This window comes from Lissotriton vulgaris, chromosome 1_1 (assembly GCF_964263255.1).
Source record: "Lissotriton vulgaris chromosome 1_1, aLisVul1.2, whole genome shotgun sequence".
NCBI lineage: Eukaryota > Metazoa > Chordata > Amphibia > Caudata > Salamandridae > Lissotriton > Lissotriton vulgaris.
In genome coordinates, this window is record NC_141685.1 from 1,081,535,183 (window position 1) to 1,081,560,657 (window position 25,475).

At 45.0% G+C, this 25,475-nt stretch overlaps 1 protein-coding gene across 1 annotated transcript in view; it reads right to left on the reverse strand.

The window, feature by feature from the left end:
- Positions 1-25,475, reverse strand: part of CBX7 (chromobox 7) — a 55,487-nt gene that overhangs the window by 16,948 nt on the left and 13,064 nt on the right. Inside the window, exons 3-5 of the mRNA XM_086963409.1 lie at positions 13,693-13,758; positions 11,291-11,357; positions 10,596-10,941 (exon numbers count right to left, since the gene is read on the reverse strand). Coding sequence (XP_086819535.1) covers positions 10,596-10,941; positions 11,291-11,357; positions 13,693-13,758 — 479 coding nt within the window. The remainder of the gene's footprint in view (positions 1-10,595; positions 10,942-11,290; positions 11,358-13,692; positions 13,759-25,475) is intronic.

Genomic DNA, 25,475 nt, shown 5'->3' on the forward strand with positions numbered 1-25,475 from the left:
GCCTTCATCCAAAATCAGACCACAAATGCAACTAGGGGGGTAGGGGGTTTGGCAGGGGAGAGAGAACACATCAACATTGTGTGCCCCATCCTAACCTGCTGCCATCTGATTCTATGACGAGATCCGGGGCTGGTCCAAAAATCACTCTCCCCCCCTCCCCTCCATGCTTCCATGTGAGAATGCCACTAGGCCATTGCCTCCTTTGCTTCATCAGTGAGTGATACTATCACGAAGTATGTGAGCCATCTGCGCAGATGGGAGGTTTTGAGGCACTGAACAGCCCAGTAGTGTAGAGGACAGAGGAAGATGGTCTGTATGGGAGACAAAAGGAGCCCCACAAGGCGGGCATTATGTTGCAATGAAGTGTGAGGTTTCACTAGCATTCGCCACAGCTTGTGTTTGATTTTTGTGATCTTCTGAGACGGAAGGTCCAGTGAAGATGTGGCGGAGTCCATCAGAAACCACAAAAAGGATGCCTTCAGGGAAGGAAGCTTGAGGGACTTTGACTCGTGACCACAAACCTCAAACTTTCTAGAAGGTTTATCGCAGTCTGCAACTGGAGCGACAGCGGACGAGGACATTTGGTCCATGGTGAGCATGTCATCCAGATATAAAACGAGGCTTAGCCCTGCGCTTGAAGGTGCTCCATCACTGGTTTGAGAACCTTGGTAAAGCAGCAAAGGAGAGCACGAATGGAAGACTGGAAAACTAAGTGAGGAGGAAAATCAGGACAGACAGACAGGCGACCTTGAGACCCACATTGACTATTCAATCAGCTAACTGCAGCACATCGTGCAGGAGGTGGATGCCCCTCGTTTTGAAATGGCGATACACCAGCCATTCGCTTAACTCTCGTAGGCTGATAAAGGGACGCCACCCCCCATTGGCCTTGTCCACTAGCAAAACGTTACTGACAAAGCCGTGGGGGTGGATGACCGTTGGTTAAATAGTGTCTTTCACTTAGAGCGACTGGACCTTCACATCTATAAGCGCAGCTTCCTGGGAAGAGAATTGGCTCGTTCGTGGGTTGGTGGCCCGAATCGGGGTACCATAAAACTATCTGGAAACCCTGCACTGTCAGTTGTGATAGTCCTCCACCTGTGGGGAAAATAACTAGTCTGCCTCCCATTTGCACCAAGATAGAAGGGTGGATACTCACTGGAATTAGCAGGGGCAGACTGCCCCTTGAAGCCTCTGCATTGCTGACCCCTGGTGGGGTAAAAGCTGTGTAAACACTTCTGATCTTGGTAATAGCCTCGCCTGGAGCCTTGCCCTCTAGTGGGGGCTTGTGAAGCATCCAGGCCGGCGGAGCAGCCCATACCATGGCCGGCCCCTTGGAATCTCCAGGTGGGGGAACACCCGCTTAATGGAATATTAGGCTTTGTGCAATGAAGTGTAAGTATTTTTAAACGCTCCTAACACTTTATTAAAGGGCTCTTCAAAGATCCCACCATCCAAGAGCATGTTCTGGCACTCTCTCCAGGACCAGTCTATGCACTTTGCGGGACCTTTAATTAAATTGGCTAAGAATGTGGTCATCCCAGGGTCTATGTCCAGTGTGAGGCAGCCTTGCAAACCAGATCGTGGGCACCCTGCTTTCAGACCGCTACGAGCCTCCTTTACCAGTGGTTTCCGGAAGTGGTTTGTCACGTAGTGCGCCACCTTATCGCCGGGAACCTATACAGATGACCAGGGATAAAGAACGTGATCCAGGTCCAACATGTCAGACTCAGCCGTCGCAGCTGGGGAGGAGGGAGGTCACCATGGCCTGGAGGACCCCACATCTTCGGAGTGAGAGTCATTCATTGTCCTGCTGGTACGGCGATAGGGAAGGTGGGGATTCAAGCAGATCCGCTGGATCAGAAGGGGGCAAGGCCAGGAGGCTCTGGGCCATGAAGGCCTGTTTCAAGTGGGCGAACGCACTTTGATCCATGCCATGCTACCGGAGGCACTTCACTGGCGTCTGAATCTAGGGGGCGCCTTGGAGACACTAGGAGTCTCCTGTGCTGCATGGGGCCGTTTGGCACAATTTGAAGCGTAAGGTGCTCTTCCATATGATATACTCGCCTAGAGATAGGATAAAAATTGGAGGGTTGCCTACATTACAATATGAAATGCTAGGGAGGTACGGGTAAAAGCTTCAAACTTCCAGAGAAACCAAGTGTACTACAAGGTTTCCCTTTGAAACCATGCTCAACTATACTCCAGCATCAAGAGGAATTCATTTTTAGTGTCACTACATATCAACTAGTGGTACTCCCCTCGTATCTGCCTTTCAAAAACAGGTCAGAGTATGAACAGAATGGGAGATTCGACTGCCTTCACACAATGAAGGTTTTTTCTAAAAAAAAAAATAGGAATAGCCCCTCTGGAAAATGAGGTAAAAGTATTCAAGAGAGATTGAAAAGTCAGAACAAAATGTTATGGCTGAATGGAAGTTTTCTTACTTCAGACCTATATTGACAACCTCTTGTCCTGCAGCCCTTTCAGAGGCGCAAGATCCGACCATATGTGTGGGACACCAACAAATTCTTAAACTTTAACATGAAAACTACCAGAGCTGTCAAATCCCACTGTGTGGGATCATACGGAACAGAGAAATTAGATCCTACGACAGCTGGCAGAGACGAATCCGATTCTGTTCCACCCATTTTAAAACCCAGTCACCAACAGCTATTGTATCCAATTTACGGGGTACATCCGTTGTACTTTGTTCAGTTCAAGAGGTCTTATCCGAAGGTAATGTGTTCAGTCATGGCAGATAGATCTTGAGATGTGTGTTCAATTCAAAAAGGCATTGTCCGGAGTATTGTGTTTAGATCTCAGAGGACATGCCCATGAGGTTAATAACAGATCACTGACAGAACAAAGAAAAGTCACCAAATAAATGAGAGGGTTTGAGCAGAAGGAAAATGTTACTTACGCTGTAAGCATCTGTTCGTAGCAAGTGGTGCTCTAGATCCATATTGTCTGCATACTCCTGCAGACTAACATTGGGCTTGGACATTACTACTTGGGTTTCCTCTAATAAGCTTCAAGGCATGAGATGTGCAGCACCTCCTCTCTAAGTCCATAATGCATATACCATAGGCCAGTGGTTCTTAATCTGTGGTCCGAGGACCCATAGGGGTCTACAAGGCCTACTCCTACTTTCCGCGATGGTTACCAAATTAAATATTATAATTAACATATTAAAATGAATAAAATGCAACTTGTGAAGCAAAATTGAAAAAATTTTTTTTTTTCTATATTTGAATTGAACAAAATATTTCAGCATTTGTTTGGTGTATACTTGCTTGAAGTTCAAATCATAGAAATTGCTTAGAACGTGAGTCCCCAGCTTCCAATGACGACTCAGGTGGGGACCCTTAATCCATTAATGATTCAGTGGGAGGCCCACTCAACTCAATAGGTTAAGAACCGCTGCCGTTGTTTTTCACTCGTCAGTAAAGTGGAATGTAGAGTAGGAGTACTATAATATTCTGTTGAATTGCAAGTTGATAAATCATGTGTAGGTGAGAAATGTGCTATTACTTCTGGCTTCCAGGGAAGACGGTGGGCCCCTGTGAATCTACAGCACCACACACTACAAATAGATACTTAGTAGGTACGTAATATTTTCTGTTCATAGCACGTGTGGTAGTAGACCTACTCTGCATGAACTGTAAAGCAGTTTCTTCCCAAGCAGAGGCTAGAGGGCAGATGAAACAGATGTTTAGAGTAATGTATTAACACAGTCCGGCCAATCACAAGTTAGCATGTCCACAGTCATGCTTTGTAAAGTTGGTGAGTGTTGAATAGGTTGATGCTCTGCAGATGTCAGCCTATATTACCTAAGAAAGCCATGGTGGACTCCTTACGTGTAGAATATACTGCTTAGCTTTGGCATAACTAGTATGGATGTATTTGACAATCTACCTTGCAAAGCCAGCCTTGCAAATAAAGAGACCTTTGTGGAGTTTTGTAGAGGCCACGAAGAGCTGGTTAGTTCTGTGGAAGGACTGTAATGCTTCTAAGATGTGTAACGACCTTTCTGCTATAGAATCAGGTTGTAGAAAGAATACGGGCAGCTCAATAGTTTGGCCAACGTGGAAAGGTGATAGGTACTCAAGTAAGAATTTCAGATTAAACAGAAGCACTACCCTGCCTGTGTGTACCAGAATGGTTCCTGAATAGAGCGATTGTAATTCAATGATGCGCCTGAGCAAAGTTACTGTTATGATAAAAGCTACCTTCCAGGCAAGAAGCTGTAGTTTGCAAGAGAGAAGTTTAAAAAGGAAGCCTCATAAGCCTTGTGAGGACCACATCAAGGTTCCTTGCAGGGGTGGACTGTGCTCTTGCAGGTATTGCCATTTTGAGTCGCTCTATGAACAACTTGAGCATTAGAATCTTTAAGAGAGCAGAGTGTTCCCTGTTCTGCATGTATGCTGCTGCTGTGGAGGCACATATAGGTATACGCACAACTTGCCTTCAGAGGTGTAGAAGCTGAAAAGTGATATCCTGAACCTTGACACTGAAGGAGTTTAGTTGCTTAGAGATGCAATAGAAAACAAATCACTCCCACTTGGCTGCATAACGTGTGTGGTGTGCCTACGTGGCCCCTGCATAATGTCAATACACTCAAAGAGGTGTCTGTAGCTAGGACCTCCAGTGCCAAAACACTAGGTTGAGCTAACTGGGATTTAGGATCCACATTTATTAACATTATTGCATGAGAAGTGTCAGCCTGATTGGTAGCTTCTCATGGGACATGATGAACATCTAGAAGAGCATATAGTATGATGACACTCTAGCCAACATTGTGGCCATCAGGTTGGGGATCATGGACATCGGTCTCATTGTCCTCACCAAGACAGCTATGTGTCGCAGAGGCAGAAAAGCGTAGGCAAATATCCCTGACCAGTTCATTCATAGTGCATTGCCCGTCACAGTCAGCGAGGATACTTGCCTGGGCATTTTGCATTTTCATGGGAGTGGGGACAAAGTTGAGGGCTGGGTTTACCCACCGCTCAAAGTACCTATGGGTGGAGTACCCACTCAAGGACTGGTTGATGCTTACCGCTTAAAATGTTTGCGGAATCATTGGCCACTCCAGAAAGGTGTTCTGCTGGAATATGCATCTTGTTGCAGACTGCCCAGCACCAATTCTCTTCGGCTAGTGCAGACAGCTCTGGGGCTAAGGAAGGGAGAAGGGTTTTGGAGAGAAGGTATGTAATACATGTCTTGGCTGTCACATTGTATGTCATTATACGCACCATCTTGCTGTAAACTAACTTGCAGAATTCTATGAGGACTAAGGGGATGGCCAATAGCTCAAGGTAGTTTATGTATCGACCCTGCTGGTGAGGGGTTCAACAGACTGCAGTCATATTGCAGAGATGTGCGTTCCACTCAGTGAGCAATGAGTCACTGGCAATGGTCACCTGTAGAAAAGGTCCAAGAAAGGCCTTCTGAGCAACAGGTTGTTGCTCTTTCACCATTAGAGAGCTGTGCCACCTTGCAGAGTGCTGGCCTTTAACAATACTAGAGCTTCCCATAAACCCTACGATTGGGACCACTGCCTATCAAGGCACTGCTGTACGTGGAGCATGTGCAATCTGGTGTGCAGCACAATCGCTGCAATGGATGCCATCATACTCAAGGACTTCATTACAGTTTTTACAGTTAGTGGATGAGTGGATTGAAAAAGAGGCAGCAGCTGTTGGAACGCCATCACACTCTGCTTGTTGGGATATGCTTTCCCTCTGACATTGTTTAACACCAAGCCCAAGAAAGGCTGAAACTGGTGGGCTTGGAGGTAGAGCTTTGTTGCATTTTTTGTGTGACCTAGGCTGTGGAGCAGGGTTAGAGCTGTGACACTGTTGCCTGCTGCTACTCTTGATAAGCCATTCATCAAAATATGGGAAGGAGTGTATGTCCGCTCTGCGCAGATGAGCAGCTACCACCACCAGACAGTTGAAGCCATATTGACTCCTACCTAAAACAAAAGGTACTGGTAATGGGTGGGGTGGATGGGGATGTGGAAGTATGCATCCTTGAGGTCCCTAAGTACAGTGAAGTGTTCTTGGCTGAGGATCTGTTGACCTAGTGGAATGTGGGCAGGGAGGATGTCGAAGCCCTGCTAAACTACGGATAGTACCCACTGATCTGAAGTTATTTTCTTGCAGCAAGAGTGGAAATGCTTCTGTCTATATTGGGGACCGTCTCCTGTTTTGGCTGAGGCCCATTTCCTTACTGCGGGTACCACCAGGGAATCTGGGAGGAGCTGACCCCCTGATGTACAGAGGGCAATTCGAAGAAAACTTAAAACCTATGGCACTACCACCTTAGCCCCGACAGGGTATTTGAAGTTGTCAGGGGCTAACTTAAGCGGGCCTTTGAGCATGGGCAGCAATAGGACAGTGAATTCTGTCTTGGAGAGGGTCTCCACCACAAATTTGTCCTGGTCTTGTAGTACATGCATGCATACTTTTTTTTGGGGGGGTGGGGGTCGCTATCTGGATGATGGCAGTGGTATCATCTGATGAAAATGGCTTGGATGGATACAGCTGGGGAGCGGGAGGGATGGGAAGTCTGAAACTGGAGTTGTGCCAGGGATCATCTACATACCCTGCAGGCTAGTCATAATGGTTTACTTCACATATTAGTCGCCAGGTGAGAAGAGAAATTGAATGATCCATCAGGCGACTAAGCAGGAGGTGGGAAAGTGGGTAAGTAAAGGCATGGTGGTGGTGTAGGCGGCTGCGAGTGCCTGGGTGTAAGAGGCTGGGGTGAGAACTTGTTGAATGACGAACATCTCTTGGGTATCGGAGTTCATTCTCAAAAGTTAGCATCCGTTTCATGCGAATCAGAGTCAGTGTAGTTCCGGTCCTTTCTGGGGGCTGCTTAGCAGAAATGTTGCCTGCCTCTGGGTGGATTAAGAGCGACTTCTGTCTGGCGGTGAGATCCTCTGCCAGTCTCTCCAGGATAGGAGACTCTGGATTCCTCCGATATGGGTGTGGGAAAAGCTCCTTGGTTTCAGCTTAGCACTCAGTTCTGGACACAGTCTTGGCATCAATTTCAGCTTAAGATGGAAGTTTATGTCCCCTTTAGACAAGAGCAGGGTCAGGAGGATGCCGAGGCACAACTCCTTTTGGGGGGAGCTAGTTCAGCGCAGAAGCCTTTTCTTGGTGCAGACCGGAGCCCAAGGGCAGCAGTAGACTGATTTTTTTTTTTAAACTCTTTATTCATGACTGTAACAGTTATTACATTTTACACTTATACTCATCAGTCTTCAGCAGTCTTTTCACATTTTCTCCCTTTAACTTCCGGCTATTGTACAAATAACTTTTCCTCCTTTGACATTATTGCAGGTTGTCTCAGTGTTATTATAACAATACATACATTACATTATCGCCTCTTCACGAAACTCGGTCCCTCCCAACCTCCCCCCACCCTCTCCGTCTCCTAGCTTTTCCATCAGTTAGGCACTGTAACTCCTGGCATGACAGCCGTATTCTATCCAGCACTGCAGTTCTAAGTGGCTGTCTATCCTGTACTTCCGGCGATTCTATCCTTGTTCAGTGGTCCGCCCTCCCCCCCATCTTGTATTTCTGGTCACGGGGTAGTCTCTTGTGATATCTCTAGGTCCTCTTCCTCCACCTCCACCAGCATCCGCTCCCAGTCCTGTGCGATCGGATGCTTCCGGAGACCTTTCTCCTCCTCCCTGCACAGAACCACACTTTTTGCCCTGCCCCACTTTAGCAGATCGGACAGTCATACCTCTACACTCGGGGGTCTGGCTGGGCAGCAGTAGACTGATGGTTGCAATTTTTTATCTACCTGGCTCCTGCCTGGCCACTCTGACAGGCGCTAAAAGGGCAGGTTGCCAGTCCATGCCTTAGGACTTATACTTGTGTTGTCCAGTGTATTCTTGGTGTGAGGCCCTGTAGGCCAAATAGGAGCCCTTTCTATGTCATCATCTTCAGAGGCACTTGAGGGAAAAGTCTCAAGGCTAGGCATCAATAGTTACCAGGATCCAGGAGAAACCCACTTTTCTTCCTCTATGCTGAGTGGTTACTTTTTGTCAAAGATGTTGGGCATCTTGGAGGATGACAGTTGCATTTTTGAGGGTGCCCAATGCCTTTTCCTTCAGTAACTTAGGGTCTTCTTGCACAGTAAAGTGAGGCAGAGCTCACAAGGTCTCTTTGTTGCCAGGCAAAGGTGGCAAACGCTGTTTTGGTCTGTGCATAGGTACTTTGCATTGCACGGTGGCCAAAATAGAAACGGTGTGCGCTCCATCATACTCTATATCTTTCTCTGTGGTGAGTTCCGTGGTGTACTGGGATTGAAGGAGACTCAATCAAGCTGAAGACCCAGAAAGCCAGTCACAGGGGCATCTAAGCAAGACAGTCTTGGCCTGCAGATTTGAAGCAGTGGTCCTACAGAGACAGCTGAACAGCGGTCAACTTCGTATTGTTCTACAAGTCGCTGGTCACGAAAAGTCAAACCATTAGACCGGAAAGGCTGCGAAGAGCACATTGATCTTGGAGGTGTTGGTAAATGTGTCTGAACAAGACAGTGCATTAATAAAATAATTTTAATAACGCACACACAAGGTGGAGTCGGTGCCCATACATATTATGGACTAAAGGATGAGTCATAGAACAACACCTGTGACTCTAAGCATCCATGATTCTTTAGACAGTTGGAAAGTCTGAACCAAACACTGGAAGGCAGGATTATGCAGAGCATGTGTATCTACGGCCAGAAATGCCATCAACATTTTATTATGAGATGCTCATCTTTAAATATGCATAATCTGGAAGGTGATATCAAACATTTAACTACCTAAAGGTATTAACATAGCAGAAGTCAAAATGAACAGATGAGACATTAAAAGAGTAAGGACCTAATAAGGACCTAAGAATAAGGACCCCCTCCTGTTTAATCTATATCTCAAACCCCTATTACACTCCTTAAAAAACAGGTGTGTCACGATTTATAACTATGCTGACGACCTGCAGTTAATTTTCCCACTGGACTCAACTGACTCCGCCGTGGAATTTCAGGCAACCATGCTGCACATTTAACGGTGGATGGAGTTGAACCACTTAAAACTCAATCCCGGGAAGACCGAGCTGGTACTCCCGGGCAAAAGTTCGATCAGCTGGGGCCCTCATTTCTGGCCGTCATCAATGGGATCCCCCCCACCCCTCCCCCTCGGTGAAAAGCCTCGGGATTACCATTAACTCCGATCTCTCTCTGAAAAGCCTGGTGGGAGCTGTGATCTCGTCCAGCTTCCATCAATTGTGCAAAATCAGAAAAATTGCTCATCTACTCACTCAGCCCTCATTCATGTGGTTCTCGCCTTGGTCCGGTCCCGATTAGACTTTTCAAATTCTATCTATTTAGGCCTCCTCCTGTTCTTGTCTAAACGCTTGCAAATTGTGCAAAACCAAGCGGCCAGATTAATCTTCAAGAACCGCGGTGGGAGTTCGGCGAAACCACTGCTGGCCACTCTTCACTGGCTACCCATAGCCCAACGGGTAATATTTAAAGTAGGATGTTTGGCCTTTAAGGCTCTTCACTGGAAAAGTCCCATGTTCATTAACAACCTAATAATCAAACATGAGCCGATCCGCAATCTTCGCTCTGCTCATCAGTCCCTTCTCACTCTACCCTGCTTCAAACGGAAGCGCCAAGGCGGGTGTCGATTTGCTTATCTTTCGCTCAGGAAATGCACCAACCTCATGGAGTTCCGGGCAGCATTGAAGACCTGGCTATTCAAGCAAGCTTCGGGATAGGTTAACTGTTTCATTCTTTCCTCACTTGCAGCACCATGAAACCTCTGGGTGCCCGTGCGCTTAATAAGTTCAGAATAACATAACATAAAGCCGAGTACATATGTGTGAGACATTCCAATGCTTTAACAGTGTAGTGTGGGATGTGAGCATTCTGCAGTAGAGAAATGTCTCTGGAACAAGAAACCATGAGACAGGACCCGTCAAGTGAGATTAATCTAGACTGAATTGGGTTTTGCTTCACAGAAAAGATGGTACATTCAAACTGAATTGAAAGACACTTGGATAATAATAAAGGGGAATATACTGTAAGAGCAAAGAAAGAAGAGAAAATGTGGGGTTTAAAACTGGTTGGGAAATGATAATTCTGGTCAGGCCTGAAAGCTGTTGTCTGCAGAGAATATTTAGGTGCCTGTGAGACACGTGCTAAAGGTCTCACCTTTCCTCAAGTACAATTCTCTCAGCCATCTGTTTCGCGAATGGGGTGAACCAATTTTCTGGTCACAAGACTTAAGAAGAAATCCGCATGGACTTGACAACTCAACAGGGCTTTTTTTTTTAAAAAAAAAAAGGCAATGTAACTAACCACCTCCCACTAGCTTTTCGTAGATCAAGATTCCAGTTTTTGTCACTGTTCAACAAAAAGTAGGACAAAAATTCAGATTATTAATTTAGGCTTGTGTGGAATAACAACACCCCTCGTTCATAAATCTAGGACGTATTTGTCAATTAACATGAACAAAGCACACCCAATTCAAACAACTGCCCCATAACATCCAAAAGCATAAAAGAAACACTTTAAAACATCATTACCATCTTTCTTGGTAGGTTGCTCAGGCCAGTCAATCACGGCTTTTGGAGGGGGGTCAAATATTGCCACTTTCACTTCAGACTCCTTTGCCAAGTACTCCCGGCGTCGTTTCAAAGCCTCTAACGCCGCCGCCCGGCCCAGCTTGCGTGAGAGACGCAGAAACTTCCGATTCTTGCGCTGCCGGCGGACACTCAAGGGGTGGGGGCGGGGCTTGGGCTGGGCCTCAGCCCGATCAACATGGATGGGCTTGGATTGGTCCACAGTGCCAAACCTCCGTGACAAGTGGAAGCAGAGTTTGCGTTCCTTCACCTTCTTGTGAGCACTCCGCAGGTCCATGCCATAAAGCCTCTAGAGAACATAAAGATAATCAGTCACAACTTTTTTTTACCCCCAAAAGTAAGAAGTACCCAGCATCAAGGCTCCGTCTGACTCTGGTGCTCAGTTAAGCTACTGTAATACAGAACCACCTCCAAGGGCACAAGTTTTGCCGCCAGGATGGAGGTAACCCAATTTAATTTTCATAGCACCTTTCACCATGGTCCCACCACTGCCACATCTGAATCGTGGTGCCTTCTTTCAATCAACACAGTCCCCAAACCAGTTTCCACATTCAGACAGACTACACATCAAAGTGCTGGGAATTGGGCAAGGTGGATGTCTGGGAAAGAGGCCGTTAGATAGTGGGTCTGAAAAGTACCTGCAGAACGCGGCGTTTTGGTTTGGGTCCTCGCTTTCGGCATCCCGATGCACGGTCTTTCTCCTCCCTACAAGAGAATAAACATATTACAAAGTGGGACGCAAAGCATACCCTTAGGTTTGTCACTAGAAACACCCCCCAATCCGTGCCAAGTTATGCACTTAAGTTCTGCTAGATCTGTACTTGTCAGCTTTGATTTCTAGCAAGTAATTTTTCTGACTTTGGTAAACAAAACTTTGCCATTTCCAGAAACAAATGCGAAAATGTAGTATTTCAATACCTGGGAACGCAAGGGAGATACATTTTTATAAGCCCAAGGCAGACCCTTTAAAAACTTGTTTTCTTAGGTTGTCTAGGACATGAGACTGCCTCTGCTTCTTCTGTGATTGAAACCAGAAATAGAATACAAAAAGTTAGATTTCCCACAACAAGCTGGGGCTATTGGTTTTGTCAATGGCTGTTAGTTGCATAAGCAACAGCTATGGATTTGTTGAATAGATTATTGAAAATACTTCAGTTCTGAAATGATGAGACTGTAAAAGAACTATATAACGAGTGTCTTTGAAGTTACCTCAAAGGCAGTGAAGGGTGGTATTGCTGCAGGTAGGATTTTTTTCCACCCCGAGGGGGGGGGGGGGGGGGGGCACCTGCTTTTTAGAACTGCCAGCAAGACCCAGCCCACTTAAATCCCTGCTTAAATGCCATCATTGATGTATGCAATCTGATCTAGCACGTTTTTAAGTTGCATCTGCTAGCGGCAATCAACGCTTCTCAGCATGATTCCAAACTGATTATGCTTGTTGACAATGTATTGACAATACTGAATGGTGGGTGGGTTTACGATCAGCTTGAAGTCCTAAGAGAATTTTTAATTTATTCATCAGGATTTTCTTTAAGTTCGGAACTAACAGCCTCTCACTATTCAAAGAAGTCGAATAACTTTACTCTTTTAGTACCAGAAATTTATTTATAAAATATAATTTGGAGGTGCTTTGTTTACTAAGTGGTTGCTGACAGGCAATTCTAACCCACAAAAGTGGTCCTGAAGCTTCCCTTATCGTTTTGTCAGATTATGAAATTTGGAGCTTGTCCATCAGTCCCAGTTTGTAACTAGGTTTAAAATAAGCCTACCAATAACTCAATTGTTTGAAAGTCCACTGCAAAGATCTGTATTAAAAGTGGAGATCCAAACCCCTGTTAAATAGTCTTTAGTTTTATTAAACTATCACAGTAAACCACAATTAATGTTGCTCACTTAAACACTTAATGTAGCCCTGAGGTAGTTTCATAAAGTGCTAGGAAGAGAGTGTAAAAGGCCACCAGGGAAGGATCCTTGTGAACAAAAGGATTGTCCTCAAGGCAGCTGTATCATACCTTAACGGCAGGTTGGCTATTGGGTCGTGATTTTTAGGCCAAGTGTATCAGACCGCGCAAGCAGTCTTGTTGCAAAATACCTATTGTAACCTTACCAGGAACTTGCAGGGGTTTTACAGCCCTCCTATTGCTTACCATTGGTTGGCTTTATTTTCTCTCATTTGCTTGCTTCTTATTCAATGGCTTCCTTTGTCCAGTTTGTGTTAGTCCTTACCCTGGAGCATAGTCTCTTTAATACTTAATTGGCTTGCTTCAATGCTTCCACTGCTCACATGTAGGAAACGTTTTCTTTTTGCTCAAGCACTCAATGAGGATGCATGTGTTTTCCAGCTCTCTCCCTTGTGCACTTCTTCCCTGTGTTTACTTCAGTGGTGCGGTCTTCCTTGTGTCGCAAGTTCTCATGTCCCTTCATTAAACTCCCATTGTCCCCAAAGATACTGTGTTGCTTTCCTCACTCGTGTTTCTCCCGGTCCTTCTTGATGCTGTTCCACCCTGTTCCTTCATCACTCCCCCCCTTGTCAAGCCCATCTTTTTAAAAACATTTATGCAGGTGAGAGAGAACCAGGAAGCAAATTGCTGCATCCCCACCTCAAACAAATTAAATACTTTTTTTATATCAATCCATCTTGGCTCACCAATATTTGTTTGAATGACGCCAGCATCATTGTGTTGGCACAAATGCGCAACAAGGCATTCATGCACCTACAAAATGAAAAATGGTTTTCTTTTCACCTTTTGGCTATGCTGCACAGCATGGCCAAAAGGCATTGGGAAAGCAAATCCATTCAAAAGGCGATCCATATTGGCTTTGCTAGTCAATATCCATTAGAATTTGGTGTAAACTAATGATTTAACTCCGTACAAGTCTAGTAGTTTCTAAAAGCAAATTCGTAATGAAAGTCACAATTTACCCAATACCTTGCTTCCATACAGATTTTGCAGTAATATTGTGCTCTACAATAACATTGTGGAAATCGGTGGGCTCCCATCTTAGCCTTCAATAGAGCAGCTCCTCGCACAATACTCACTTTTCCTCATACGCCATCACCAAACGTGGGTCCAGGATGTGGTCCTCTGGTTCCCACGTACTGTACCTGGGAAATCCAAAAGCCAGACTGTTAAAAGATTATAATAAGACAAACTAGGATTAGAGGGACATATACATCCGCCCTCTTTGCAATCACACTCATTTGTTCTCCCAGAAAGCGGTGGTGTCCAGAGACAAACACGTATCTGGAGGAAAAGTGATTCAAACCCCAGTGGGAGTTAAAATGTTTTTCTTTCAATAATTAACTTAAAGCCAACATCTTTCTGTATGCTTGGAGAAAAATCACTGCTCATGGCGCCATTTCTCATGCTGCTCAAAACAGTCGCAAATCCAGCGTGCTAAAACATTTTTAGAGCTACAATCTAGAATTGGTAAACCTGGCAGACAAATTAACAGTGCTCGAGTCAGGGTACCACGTGGGTGAACTGCATCCCCCCACTTATTTTACCGGGTGGACGCTGTCCCCCCTGCCAAACAGCTGGACTTCACTCTTTGGCCACTCTGGGACGAGGAGCTCGGAGCTCACAGCACGCTGCTCACGCGCTAACTTCTCAGATGCAATCGCATCTAAGGGGTGAGCGAAGGGAGGCAATGAGCCCAATGGTGCAAGCCACCTTTCGTGACGTCACTTTCGGTGACAGCGTCCCCCCACTTTGTTTTTTAGGACTTGTGCCCTGCAAATTAACTTTTGCATTCGGCAGAAGACAAATTAACATTTGCATTAGGCAGGAACAGACTATGAAGTAGCCTTAGCAATGGACTGCAGACTAACACGAAGCTCATTATATGACAAATAGTCAAGTCGGAGTAATTCTGCGCATGCACTTGGATATCCAAAATCTTGGGACAGTTTCGATTAACGATTTTTGAATCAGAGCCTACAAACGTGCACTTTTCAACAATTTAATAGGCACTTCAAATTTAGATTAAAGAAGGGAGAAATATTTTCACAGCTTTGTAGCAGAAGTCAACTTTGAATTTTCCTTTGGAGCTGAACTCCAATCAGCATTGCAGTGAACAGCAGTTTCTAAATTTGAGGTTGTGATTTTTATTTACCTTGCAGTCCAAAGCAAGCCAACGGGAAATCTGAATACTAAAACGAGCTGTCAAAGCTCAGAAATCTATAAAAGCAATTAACATTCTGCCCGTTCACATTATTCCCCTGCACTCATGCTAAAAACCTGAACAAAGTGCAATTATGTGACATAAAAGCATAATTTCTGGAATTCCATAGAACGCAAAATTGGCACAAGATTCCACTAGTGTATCAGAAAAAATACTCAGGCCTAAAAACATAGGCAGCAACTATGGAAAGCTAAAAATATTAACACTAATCTTTTAGTAACACAGCAGCTTCCATATCCTATAATCATCTGTATTGGCAGCTGCTCAAGCACCATAGTTCTTTTTTCCAGTTTATGTCCACTGCAAACCCTTCACAGCCTCTTCATCTTCCACAGCAGCTTCGTGTACCACTGATCATCCAGAGTAAGGAATCAGTCTCTCCATTACAGAAGATTTATCATCCTGCAACAGGGGTGTGGAATTTAATAAAATAGCTACTTGTCCATGGGGCAGGTCGCTTCATAAACCTACTTGTCCTGTAACAAAATCCACTTGTTCCTTTGGTGCCATTGTAGTACGGCAAAAATTATGGCAGCAATCTCATTATATAGGAGCTCTGATATAGCCTCTCTGATTATGGCAGGGCTCATACCATGGTAGTGTTTGAATACGTGTAATCTATGTTGCCACGTTTCCGCAGATCTACATATTTGGGCTGAAAGTAGTGGTAAGCAATAGTTACAGGGTTACAATGCCTTTTTGGGTCTGTGCAAACCCATTAACTTGCATGTTTTAAGGGTTTTCAACACCTCTTCTCTAATCTTTTCCTCTGCTGAGAAATGTTGGAAATGAACTGCTGACAATGGCAGACGTAAATTATCTTCCAGGGTTGAGAAAAAGTGGTTGGTGGGAAATTGAACTTGCAAACACTCATTTTCACGTGAGCAATTCTACACATGAATATTTGCTCATGCAAAAATGCAGTTCAAATATTTTCTAAGAGTACCATTCCTTGTCCTACTTCTGTAAATTCATGTGAATTCACGAAATCCGTAAAGATAAACTTAATGCAAGGACATATTCCATGAGTGCACTTTTAGACTTTCTTTAATAATTGGGCCCTTAATTTGGTTTGGCGTTGACCATGACCTTTTGAGTTTATTAAAATTCTCTCTCTCTCTGTATCAGCTGGCTTCACTGCGAGTGACCACATTCTGCTCTTCCACAGGGAGCATATTAGCACACAAAGTACTTTTGTAACTACTGTGGCAGTGTGTGCTTGGAGGCCAAAAACTATTTTACTTTTGCTAATATTTGGTATAATGGTGAGGGTCCTGCAGCTCCCACACAATGAGGTTTTACAAAAACCATGCCAAATCAATTCACACATTGACAAAACTAAAAAACTGACCACCAACTTGGGCCCTACTGGCATTGCCAATGCCAGTTTTTGTTTTGTTTCCCATAATCTTATTGAAACTGGTTACACTGATTTTCCATAATGAATATTTTTGGGGACTACTAGCATGCATCAATACATGTTGCTAAATGATGCTGCAAAGAAATGGTAACTGGAATTTTACAGTAGTTAAGCTAAATGTTTTTCCCCCGCTTTCATTTTTATGAACATTTTATTTTGAAAGCAAAGAATCATCAATCTTGCTTTCAAGCTTTTGAAAATATTTGCATAAAATCAGAGCATTCTGGGAGCATTGCACAAAGCCTCATATTGCTCAACTTTGAAAACGCGTGTTCACATTTTTATACTGAATCCACTGTCAATAGTGCAGTCAAAGCTTATAACATTTACTTAAGAACGCTCACCCCAATAATAAAGGCTTTCAATTAATGAACCATAAATACAATTTTAAACAGCATTAACATATGGACTAAAATATTACTTTAACTGCAGACAGTGCCCTTTCCTGATCCATAACATGGTACTGCAAAGTGGCAGCCAAAAGGTTTGTGCTGCAGGGGGTTGGGCCTACTTGTCCCGAGGCTAAATACACACGAAAACTTGTTGCCCTTGACCCCAAATAATATGTCCTGGGCCTCAGGCTATAGGAATTCCACATTCCCTGCTGCAAAGTTATACACACATACATCTGTAATTGCCAACAGGTGTCCTTAATCAGAAACCTAAAATGACTGACAGCTCATAAAGATCTAAGACCTTGAGGTCCCACACACGGATACACGCAGGGCGCCAATTAATGATCCACCACCTGCTAAAAATATGTGCAGACATTCTCTTGATTCCCCTTGAAGACTCTGCAGGATCAGTGTAAGTAATAGCGGAACACGTTCAACAAGACCTCTCTATTGCATTTGTGCTTGCCCCAAGGCTACTGAATTAGAGTAAGTCACATGAACAATAGCAGTCTTCTTAAAAGGAGAGTCGAGAGCCTACTCGGTAGTAGTGCCTGAGCTGCAGAAATCTCATGCCCCAGCACCAGGAACTTTAATGCCGCGTGACAAGACAGCAAATGCTCAGACTTTACTGGGAGAAATGTGTATGGTACACCAGGAATAGCACTTGGAGCATCCAATGCTGCAGAACTTTTGGATGTTAAAAAAAATCACATTGTGGGAGTACATACAACAGTTTTCGGAGATCCTTCAGAAAGAAAAAACATTTCCTTGAGATCTTGATAGACTGCTTCCTAGTTCAGATCACTTCATTACAGCCTCCCTTAACACAGCAGACCTGGGCCATTTTTAGGTCTTGACCTACAGCATTGCTTTAGCAATGCTTGTTTGTCGAGATTCTAGTAAGGCGTCCGAAAAGTCTACCCAAACTGCGGATTTGATAAAGTTAATGTAAGCCAGGCGCGTGCACATCGCCAGGCACATCCCACACCATGCCTCGGCATCAGACTTCAAAGGAAGCCGCTCCCCAGCCCCACCCCCATCAGACTTCAATGGAATGCGCTCCCCCGCAAAGCTTGTTTCTTTAGTGCAGAGCACTCCATTAGTGTTTGTGAGCCATCTCAATTGAGTATATCCACCCCATAACTCCATGTTACTCTTTTGTTGCCTGATAGCTTCTCCCTGCTCCTCTATTTTGCACTTGCCTATGTTCCTTTTGCTAATGCTGTTCCCAACGCTGCCTTCGTGTCCCCTCACCAGCCCTCCCGCTGTTGCTTTCATGTCCCACCCTTGTTATTTCAATGTTCTACCCCCATCCTCCCCTGTGGTGCTTCGTTGTTTGCCCCCTCCCTCTGGGATGTTGCATCACAGTATCTAGTGTTGCTTCTGATACCATCGGGACCCTCGCCCCTCCCATCTGCCCACTTCAGGAGAAAAACATGTTTGGGGCCTTTTCTTTTCGGTTACCGATCCAACTCCTATTGGCAACTAAAAAGAAAAAATGCTGTCTGCGTAATTTTTTGGGTGGGTGCATGCATATTGCGCACTTCTACAAAAGAATGCACAGCTGTGTCAAAGGATTTTAATTTGCTTTTTTTTTAAATTAATTTTTGCACTGTTTGATTGTGGGGCGTTTCATTGATCATGAGTGGACTTGAAAAAACAATATTCGCAGGACTAAGACTAAAATAGTTCGAACTGTTGATGGTGCACCATTAACTTCAGATCTGGTAAGAAACGCTTCTTTAAGATAACAGGTCTCTTTTGAAGATTGTATTAACAGTACTTCTGAATAAAGTAGCCCCTCCTAATTATGCTATGGCTTTTGGCATTCCTTGGCTAAGGAGATATAGTCCACATGTCAATTTTGCTACTGTGATCATATCTGTCATGATCATTCTGGGGTGTAACTGAGGAGACAAAAGAGATTTCCTGTCAACTTCATATTTAATTGTTGCTAAACTCTCTTCTGTGCTACCTCAGTTCAAAGTATAGTCTATAGTCTTTGCTAAAACGGAGACCTGCTCCATTCGCCTACACTGCACTCAATGCAACATACACTCCAAATCCCACTCAGTGCCACATAATTACATGCCATATAATTACACAGCAGTCAATGCAACATACACTCCAAATACCACTCAGTGCCACATAATTACATGCTCTATCAAAAAGGACCAGTACCATATATGTAGTTAGATAGTAAGAAGACTCAGAGTTGTACTTTTTCCGAAGAAAATAAACCGCTTGGGTTTTTCATGAAGCCCGCACCCACCGACCTAGTCGGTGGCATGCTTCATTATCGGGCCCACCACAGTGACACCGAATGTGTCCCGGGTGTGCTGCGACGCCAGATGTTACTGCGGAGCTGGTATTCTTGCTGAGTGTGCAGTGAAAGAGTGTGAGAAAGTGAAAATTAAAATGCCATACAGGAAAGTCCCAGTACCCGAGGGATTAATTAAGTTTAATTTCTGGGCCCCTGTTAGCAGTTAAAAAGGCAAACGGATGCGGTGGAGTTTAAAAATTAAATCTAACTTTGTTCCACCACCGGCCACAATACCAGTGGAGATCGCAACCTTCGAACAAGCGGTATATACGGTATATACTGAAGTGGAACAATTAGAACCTAAGGAACCTTTTCACAACTTCTAGAAAAAAGAACGAGATATCATTAAGAAACTTCAGAACAACCCAACCCTCATAATAAAACCTGCTGATAAAGGGGGCGGAATAGTCCTCATGGACAAAACTGACTATCACAAAGAATGCCTAAGACTTCTGAGCGACGCCAGGAACTATAAACCGCTCAAATCGGACCCGACAGATGGCCTAAGAGAAACCATCATCCAGTTAGTGACGGAAGCCAAGGATACGGAGAAAATTTCAAAACAAGAAGCAGATTATCTGTGCACAAAAAACGTCAGAACACCATACTTCTACATCCTGCCCAAAGTACACAAGGGCATTAGTCTACCACCCGGGAGACCGATTGTGTCCGGGATACAGTCCCTCTTAGAACTACTATCACGGTTCTGCGACTTCTTCCTAAATCCCTTGGTGCAACGCACACCGTCATACATAAAGGACACTAAGCACCTCCTGACCATCAAGGACATTACCTTTGATCCCTCCAATCAAATCCTGGTGGGACTAGACGTCGAGAGTCTATACACCAGTTTGCCGCAAGACGCCACTCTGGAGGTCCTTCGCGACGTTCTACTGGGTACCAACTGGACATACCAAACCCCGGTAAACTTCATCATGGACTGTGCCACCTTAGCATTGAAGGAGAACTATTTCAAGTACGAAGGGAAGTTCTACTTACAGATCAATGGTACATCGATGGGGAGTGTTTTTGCGCCTAGTGTGGCGGGTCTATACGTTCTTCATTTTGAACACACATATATCCAAGCCGCCACCAACCCACACCTGACAAAGATCAAGTTATGGCGTCGCTACATAGACGACATCCTCATCATCTGGGAAGGTGACCAAGATTCACTCAATTCTTTTCTCATCTGGGTTAACAACTGTGACCCTTATCTCAAATTCACATGTACCAGCAGTAGCTCTGAACTAGCTTTCCTTGATTTACTTATCAAGGCAGAAGGAGGAGGCCTGAGAACCACCACATTCTATAAACCAACTGCAAGAAATTCCCTCCTGCACTTTGAAAGTTTCCACCCTCGACCTTTGAGGGAAAACCTGCCTTACGGACAATTTTTAAGTCTACGGCGTAACTGCAGCGAACTGTCAGACTTCAAAAAACAGTCCAACGATCCGGCTGATAAACTCTCCGAGAGAGGTTACCCCAACAGAATTATACAAAAAACCAAGAAAAGGGCCAGAAACCAGAACAGAGAGGCCCTTCTGGAAAACATCGTCAAACCCCCGGAAGACCCAGTACTCACCTGTGTCACCACGTACAACACAGCATCCACCCAGGTGTCCAGAATAATCCAAAAGAACTGGAAAATCATCAACTCGGGTACTAGGAACTGGGAAAAACCAAGATTCGCTTACAAGAGAAGCAAAAACATCAGGGACGAATTGGTCTCTACCAGACCTAGATCACCTAACACTCCTAAATGCAATACAATTCTAAATGCTTGGGGACTACCAAAACTCGTTGGCCACCAACCCTGCAATGACTGCAGCGTGTGCCATTTGACTTCACCGTCTAAAACATTGTAACTTGAGCCTGGTAAAATCTGGACTCAACGCCAGTTCACAAACCGTAACTCTGCCAACCTTGTATACTTAATCACCTGTGTGTGTGGTCTGAGATACGTGGGCATGACCACCCGCAAAGTAAAAACGAGGATGACCGAGCACAGGAGCATGATCAGGTGTGGCAAGAATGTCAGCAAGCTCACTGACCACTTCCTAACACATAACCACACCCCTAATGACTTTAACTGGATTGTGATTGAACAGTTCAAGATGACAGAAAGAAACGAAAGGGACCTGCTCAGCAAAGAACAACGCTGGATATACCGCCTTTCTACCCATATCCACGGCTTGAACGACTCCATACCTTGGAACTCCTTAAACCATTAAAACTCTGGGTGCAGCGACATTTGCTACCCTCAAACACTTCCCTCCACAGTAGTGTTCCCAGTCAACTCATTGCGCTTCAATTGTAATTCTTTAACTCTAAACTTTAACTTTTAATAACCATGGTCCTGTGAGGTAATCCCCCACCGTGGACTCACATGCACCTGACTTTAGGCGCAAGCACTGCGCATGCTCGGCCGCCACCACTCCGGCACACATGCGCATTGGAAGCACCGCATCACACTAGCTCCACACCCATGCGCGATAAGCGGCTTATGATTCAGCGAAAGCGCAAGCATGCACCCTCTACTAGAATACAGGTACAACCAATCCGGTCATGCCGCTACCCATAAAACCATCGTCCATAAGCCCATTACCTCTGTACCGGGCACCGCAGAATGACGTAGGTTCCGAGGAGGATCCAGATCGGCAATACCGTGAGTAAGACCACACCTACTCAAGCTCGAGAAGAGGGGTAAGCCACACAGGATGTTTTGTAACTATACATTCTCTCTAGGGTTTCTATCTCTGCCAGGTGACCCAAGAAGGCTACAACAGAAAAAGCCTACGTGAGGATAAAATGTTTCACCCACTCGTGCCTCACTTGGTTAACATTACGCTGTTTTAGCCCACCACCACCTCCGACCAGTTTTGGCGTAAAATTGTCACGCCATTTCGGCATAATCTCTGCCACGTCACTGCCGCCTATATGTCGGACACCCACCTAAAAAATAAAAAAAAGCCATCTTTGCATTAAATGCTCTAATATGTGCCTTAATGCTAAACATGACTCTCTTGTACGTCTGTCCTTGTCTTTTATGTTCTGTGTAGCAATGCTAGAGGGAATCCCCCTCTAACACAAACGCACTTTAGGGCGTGCGACACATTGATTTAATTAACACAACCAGTATAATTTAATTTTCTTTAATTTAATTGCACTTTTTCACATACTATAAGGTCCTGAGGAAAGCCAGTTTTAATAATAAGGCCTGGCTGAAACATGTCGACCACACAGGATGCCGGGGTTCGTAATTTAAACTCCACCGCATCAGTTTGCCTTTTTAAGTGCTAACAGGGGCCCAGAAATTAAACTTAATTAATCCCTCGGGTACTGGGACTTTCCTGTATGGCATTTTAATTTTCACTTTCTCACACTTTTTCACTGCACACTCCGCAAGAATACCAGCTCCGCAGTAACATCTGGAGTCGCAGCACACCCGGGACACATTCGGTGTCACTGTGGTGGGCCCGATGATGAAGCCTGCCACCGACTAGGTCGGTGGGTGAGGGCTTCATGAAAAACCCAAGCGGTTTCTTTTCTTCGGAAAAAGTACAACTCTGAGTCTTCTTACTATCTAACTACATATATGGTACTGGTCCTTTTTGATAGAACATATAACCCAGGGGATTCGGACCAGTTTACCTGGTCCTCTCTCTCTTCATTGATTTATCGATACATAATTACATGCCACATAATTATTGCAAAAAAACTATGGATTTAGCCCCAGATCTCTGTACTGGGGTGAATGTAGGACATTGTTCTGCGTTTTGTCCATCAACTGTTTTTACATAATTACACAGCACTCAATGCAACATACACTCCAAATACCACTCCGTGCCACATAATTACACACCACATAATTACACTCTACTGAATGCAAACCACACTCCACACAATACCACTATCGCACGCACTCACTCACTCTATCGCACTCACTCACTCACTCTATCGCACTCACTCACTCTATCGCACTCACTCTATCTATCGCACTCACTCTATCTATCGCACTCTATCTATCGCACTCACTCTATCTATCGCACTCACTCTATCTATCGCACTCACTCTATCTATCGCACTCACTCTATCTATCGCACTCACTCTATCTATCGCACTCACTCTATCTATCGCACTCACTCTATCTATCGTACTCACTCTATCTATCGTACTCACTCTATCGCATCACCACAGCATCACTCAGGGGCACCACAGCATCACTCAGGGGCACCACAGCATCACTCAGGGGCACCACAGCATCACTCAGGGGCACCACAGCATCACTCAGGGGTACCACAGCATCACTCAGGGGCACCACAGCATCACTCAGGGGCACCACAGCATCACTCAGGGGTACCACAGCATCACTCAGGGGTACCACAGCATCACTCAGGGGTACCACAGCATCACTCAGGGGTACCACAGCATCACTCAGGGGTACCACAGCATCACTCAGGGGCACCACAGCATCACTCAGGGGCACCACAGCATCACTCAGGGGCACCACAGCATCACTCAGGGGCACCACAGCATCACTCTGAGCACCACATCACTCAGCGCCACCAAAGCATAAATATGTGCAACCATTAGACAACTGTTCAAATATGTTCTCTCAATGTTTCAAGCTTTATTACAAATGTCACAAAAAGATGTTAATATTTCACTTCTGTTCTTGCTTTTTTATTATAGCCATGGTCCCTCACCATAGATATATTTGTGGCTACGATGAATATCCATCAAGCATGACATCCAATTGGGCGTTGATATGCCAGCGACCATGATGGTTGCGCAGCACTGAAGCTCTTACGGGTTCAGCACTAATCCGCCAATGGAACAGGGCCTCCCTCATCCCCACTGCCATCCAGCATGTGAACTGGGCCCCATCGTAGCCAGCAACACATGGCGGCCAAAGATTGGGGAAGATATTGGGGCATACCTGTGACAATCTCAGTGGAGTAACGGGTGACCCGGCCTATACCTTGGAATCCCTGTGGCACAGGTGAGCCTGAGGTAACAAGACCACTGGGTCTTGCTGGGCAACCTGACTCTACCCTAACCCAAGAAAATACTTGGGAAATGACCTAGTCTTTGGTTCTGAATAAATTAATAGCGTTACCATCTGAGCCAATGCACAGAGCCACTTAGAAGAGTTTATAAACATCTACTTACTCTCGGAACTGCAGAGTTCCAAACCCATACTGTGTTCCTTTCCAACTTTTTTTTGTTTTTATTGAAGTTTATACAAAATCCAAGTACAAACAAAAGGAACAGAAGTTCCAACTATAAACATCTACTTACTCTCGGAACTGCAGAGTTCCAAACCCATACTGTGTTCCTTTCCAACTTTTTTTTGTTTTTATTGAAGTTTATACAAAATCCAAGTACAAACAAAAGGAACAGAAGTTCCAACTAAGAACCAGCCAGTTTGTAGTTCCGTAATGTACAAAATTCTATAATGCAAATCATTAGAGTTACACAGAAGGAATGATACATCAAAGAAGCAGCACTTGTCGGTCAGGTAGCAGTATATCCACTTATACCTTAATATAAGCGTTAACCATCCCGTGGGTGAACCCATATATTACATGAAACAACAGAGGTGAACAAAAAAGCATAAATTATCTATACTTGCCCTTACAGCCACATAGCAAACTAGACCAGTGTATCAAGGAAACATAACATTAAGTAACTGTACCTGGGCTGGACACAGGGGATTATGCTCTGTCGCGCGCCCAGCTCAAGAAGGGCTCCCAAATATCCTGTGGTCTTGAAGTCGGGGGCATCAGATCCCAGAATATTCCAAGCTGTGTGTGGCCAAATGTCACATCGGACAACCAGCCCTGGAACTTTGGTACCCTCTTTCTACCCCAGCGAATGGCTACCTGTTGTCTTGCATACAGTAAAAGGAGTGCGCGCAGTTTGCGCCGTTTGGGTGGTGTGTCCTTCACGTAGCCAAGCAGGCCCAACGTGCGGGATGGGGCATCTGTCCTGCCAACTATCCGATTTACCGCAGTAAATATCTCCTGCCAAAACACACTCAACCTTGAGCAATCCCATGCTATATGCAAGAAGGATGCTGGTGCGTATCCACAGCGCCAAAACCGGTCATCTTCCCGTAGTCGCATGCAGCAGAGGCTGATTGGCGTCCTGTAATATGCAAAGGTGTGTAATGGCATGTTTTTAACCAGGGTTTTACTCACCCCCCCCCCCCCCCTCTATGCAGGGCAGCATGGGATTGCGTACTAGTGGTATAGATGGCGCATACAGCACCAGGATGTTAGCTCTCTTCTGGAGCGCTTGCCACGCCCAGCACAGGGTACCTGCCGTGTCTACATCTCCCCTGGGACGTTGTGTACTCTGATATGGCGCCACCTCTAGTGGCACCGGTGCCACCGCGTCAATTTCAACCGCCACATGAGGCCGATATGGCGTCTGGTGCACCCAAAAATGAAGAAACTGGGTCTGGGCACATATGGCATAGAGCTGCATGTCCA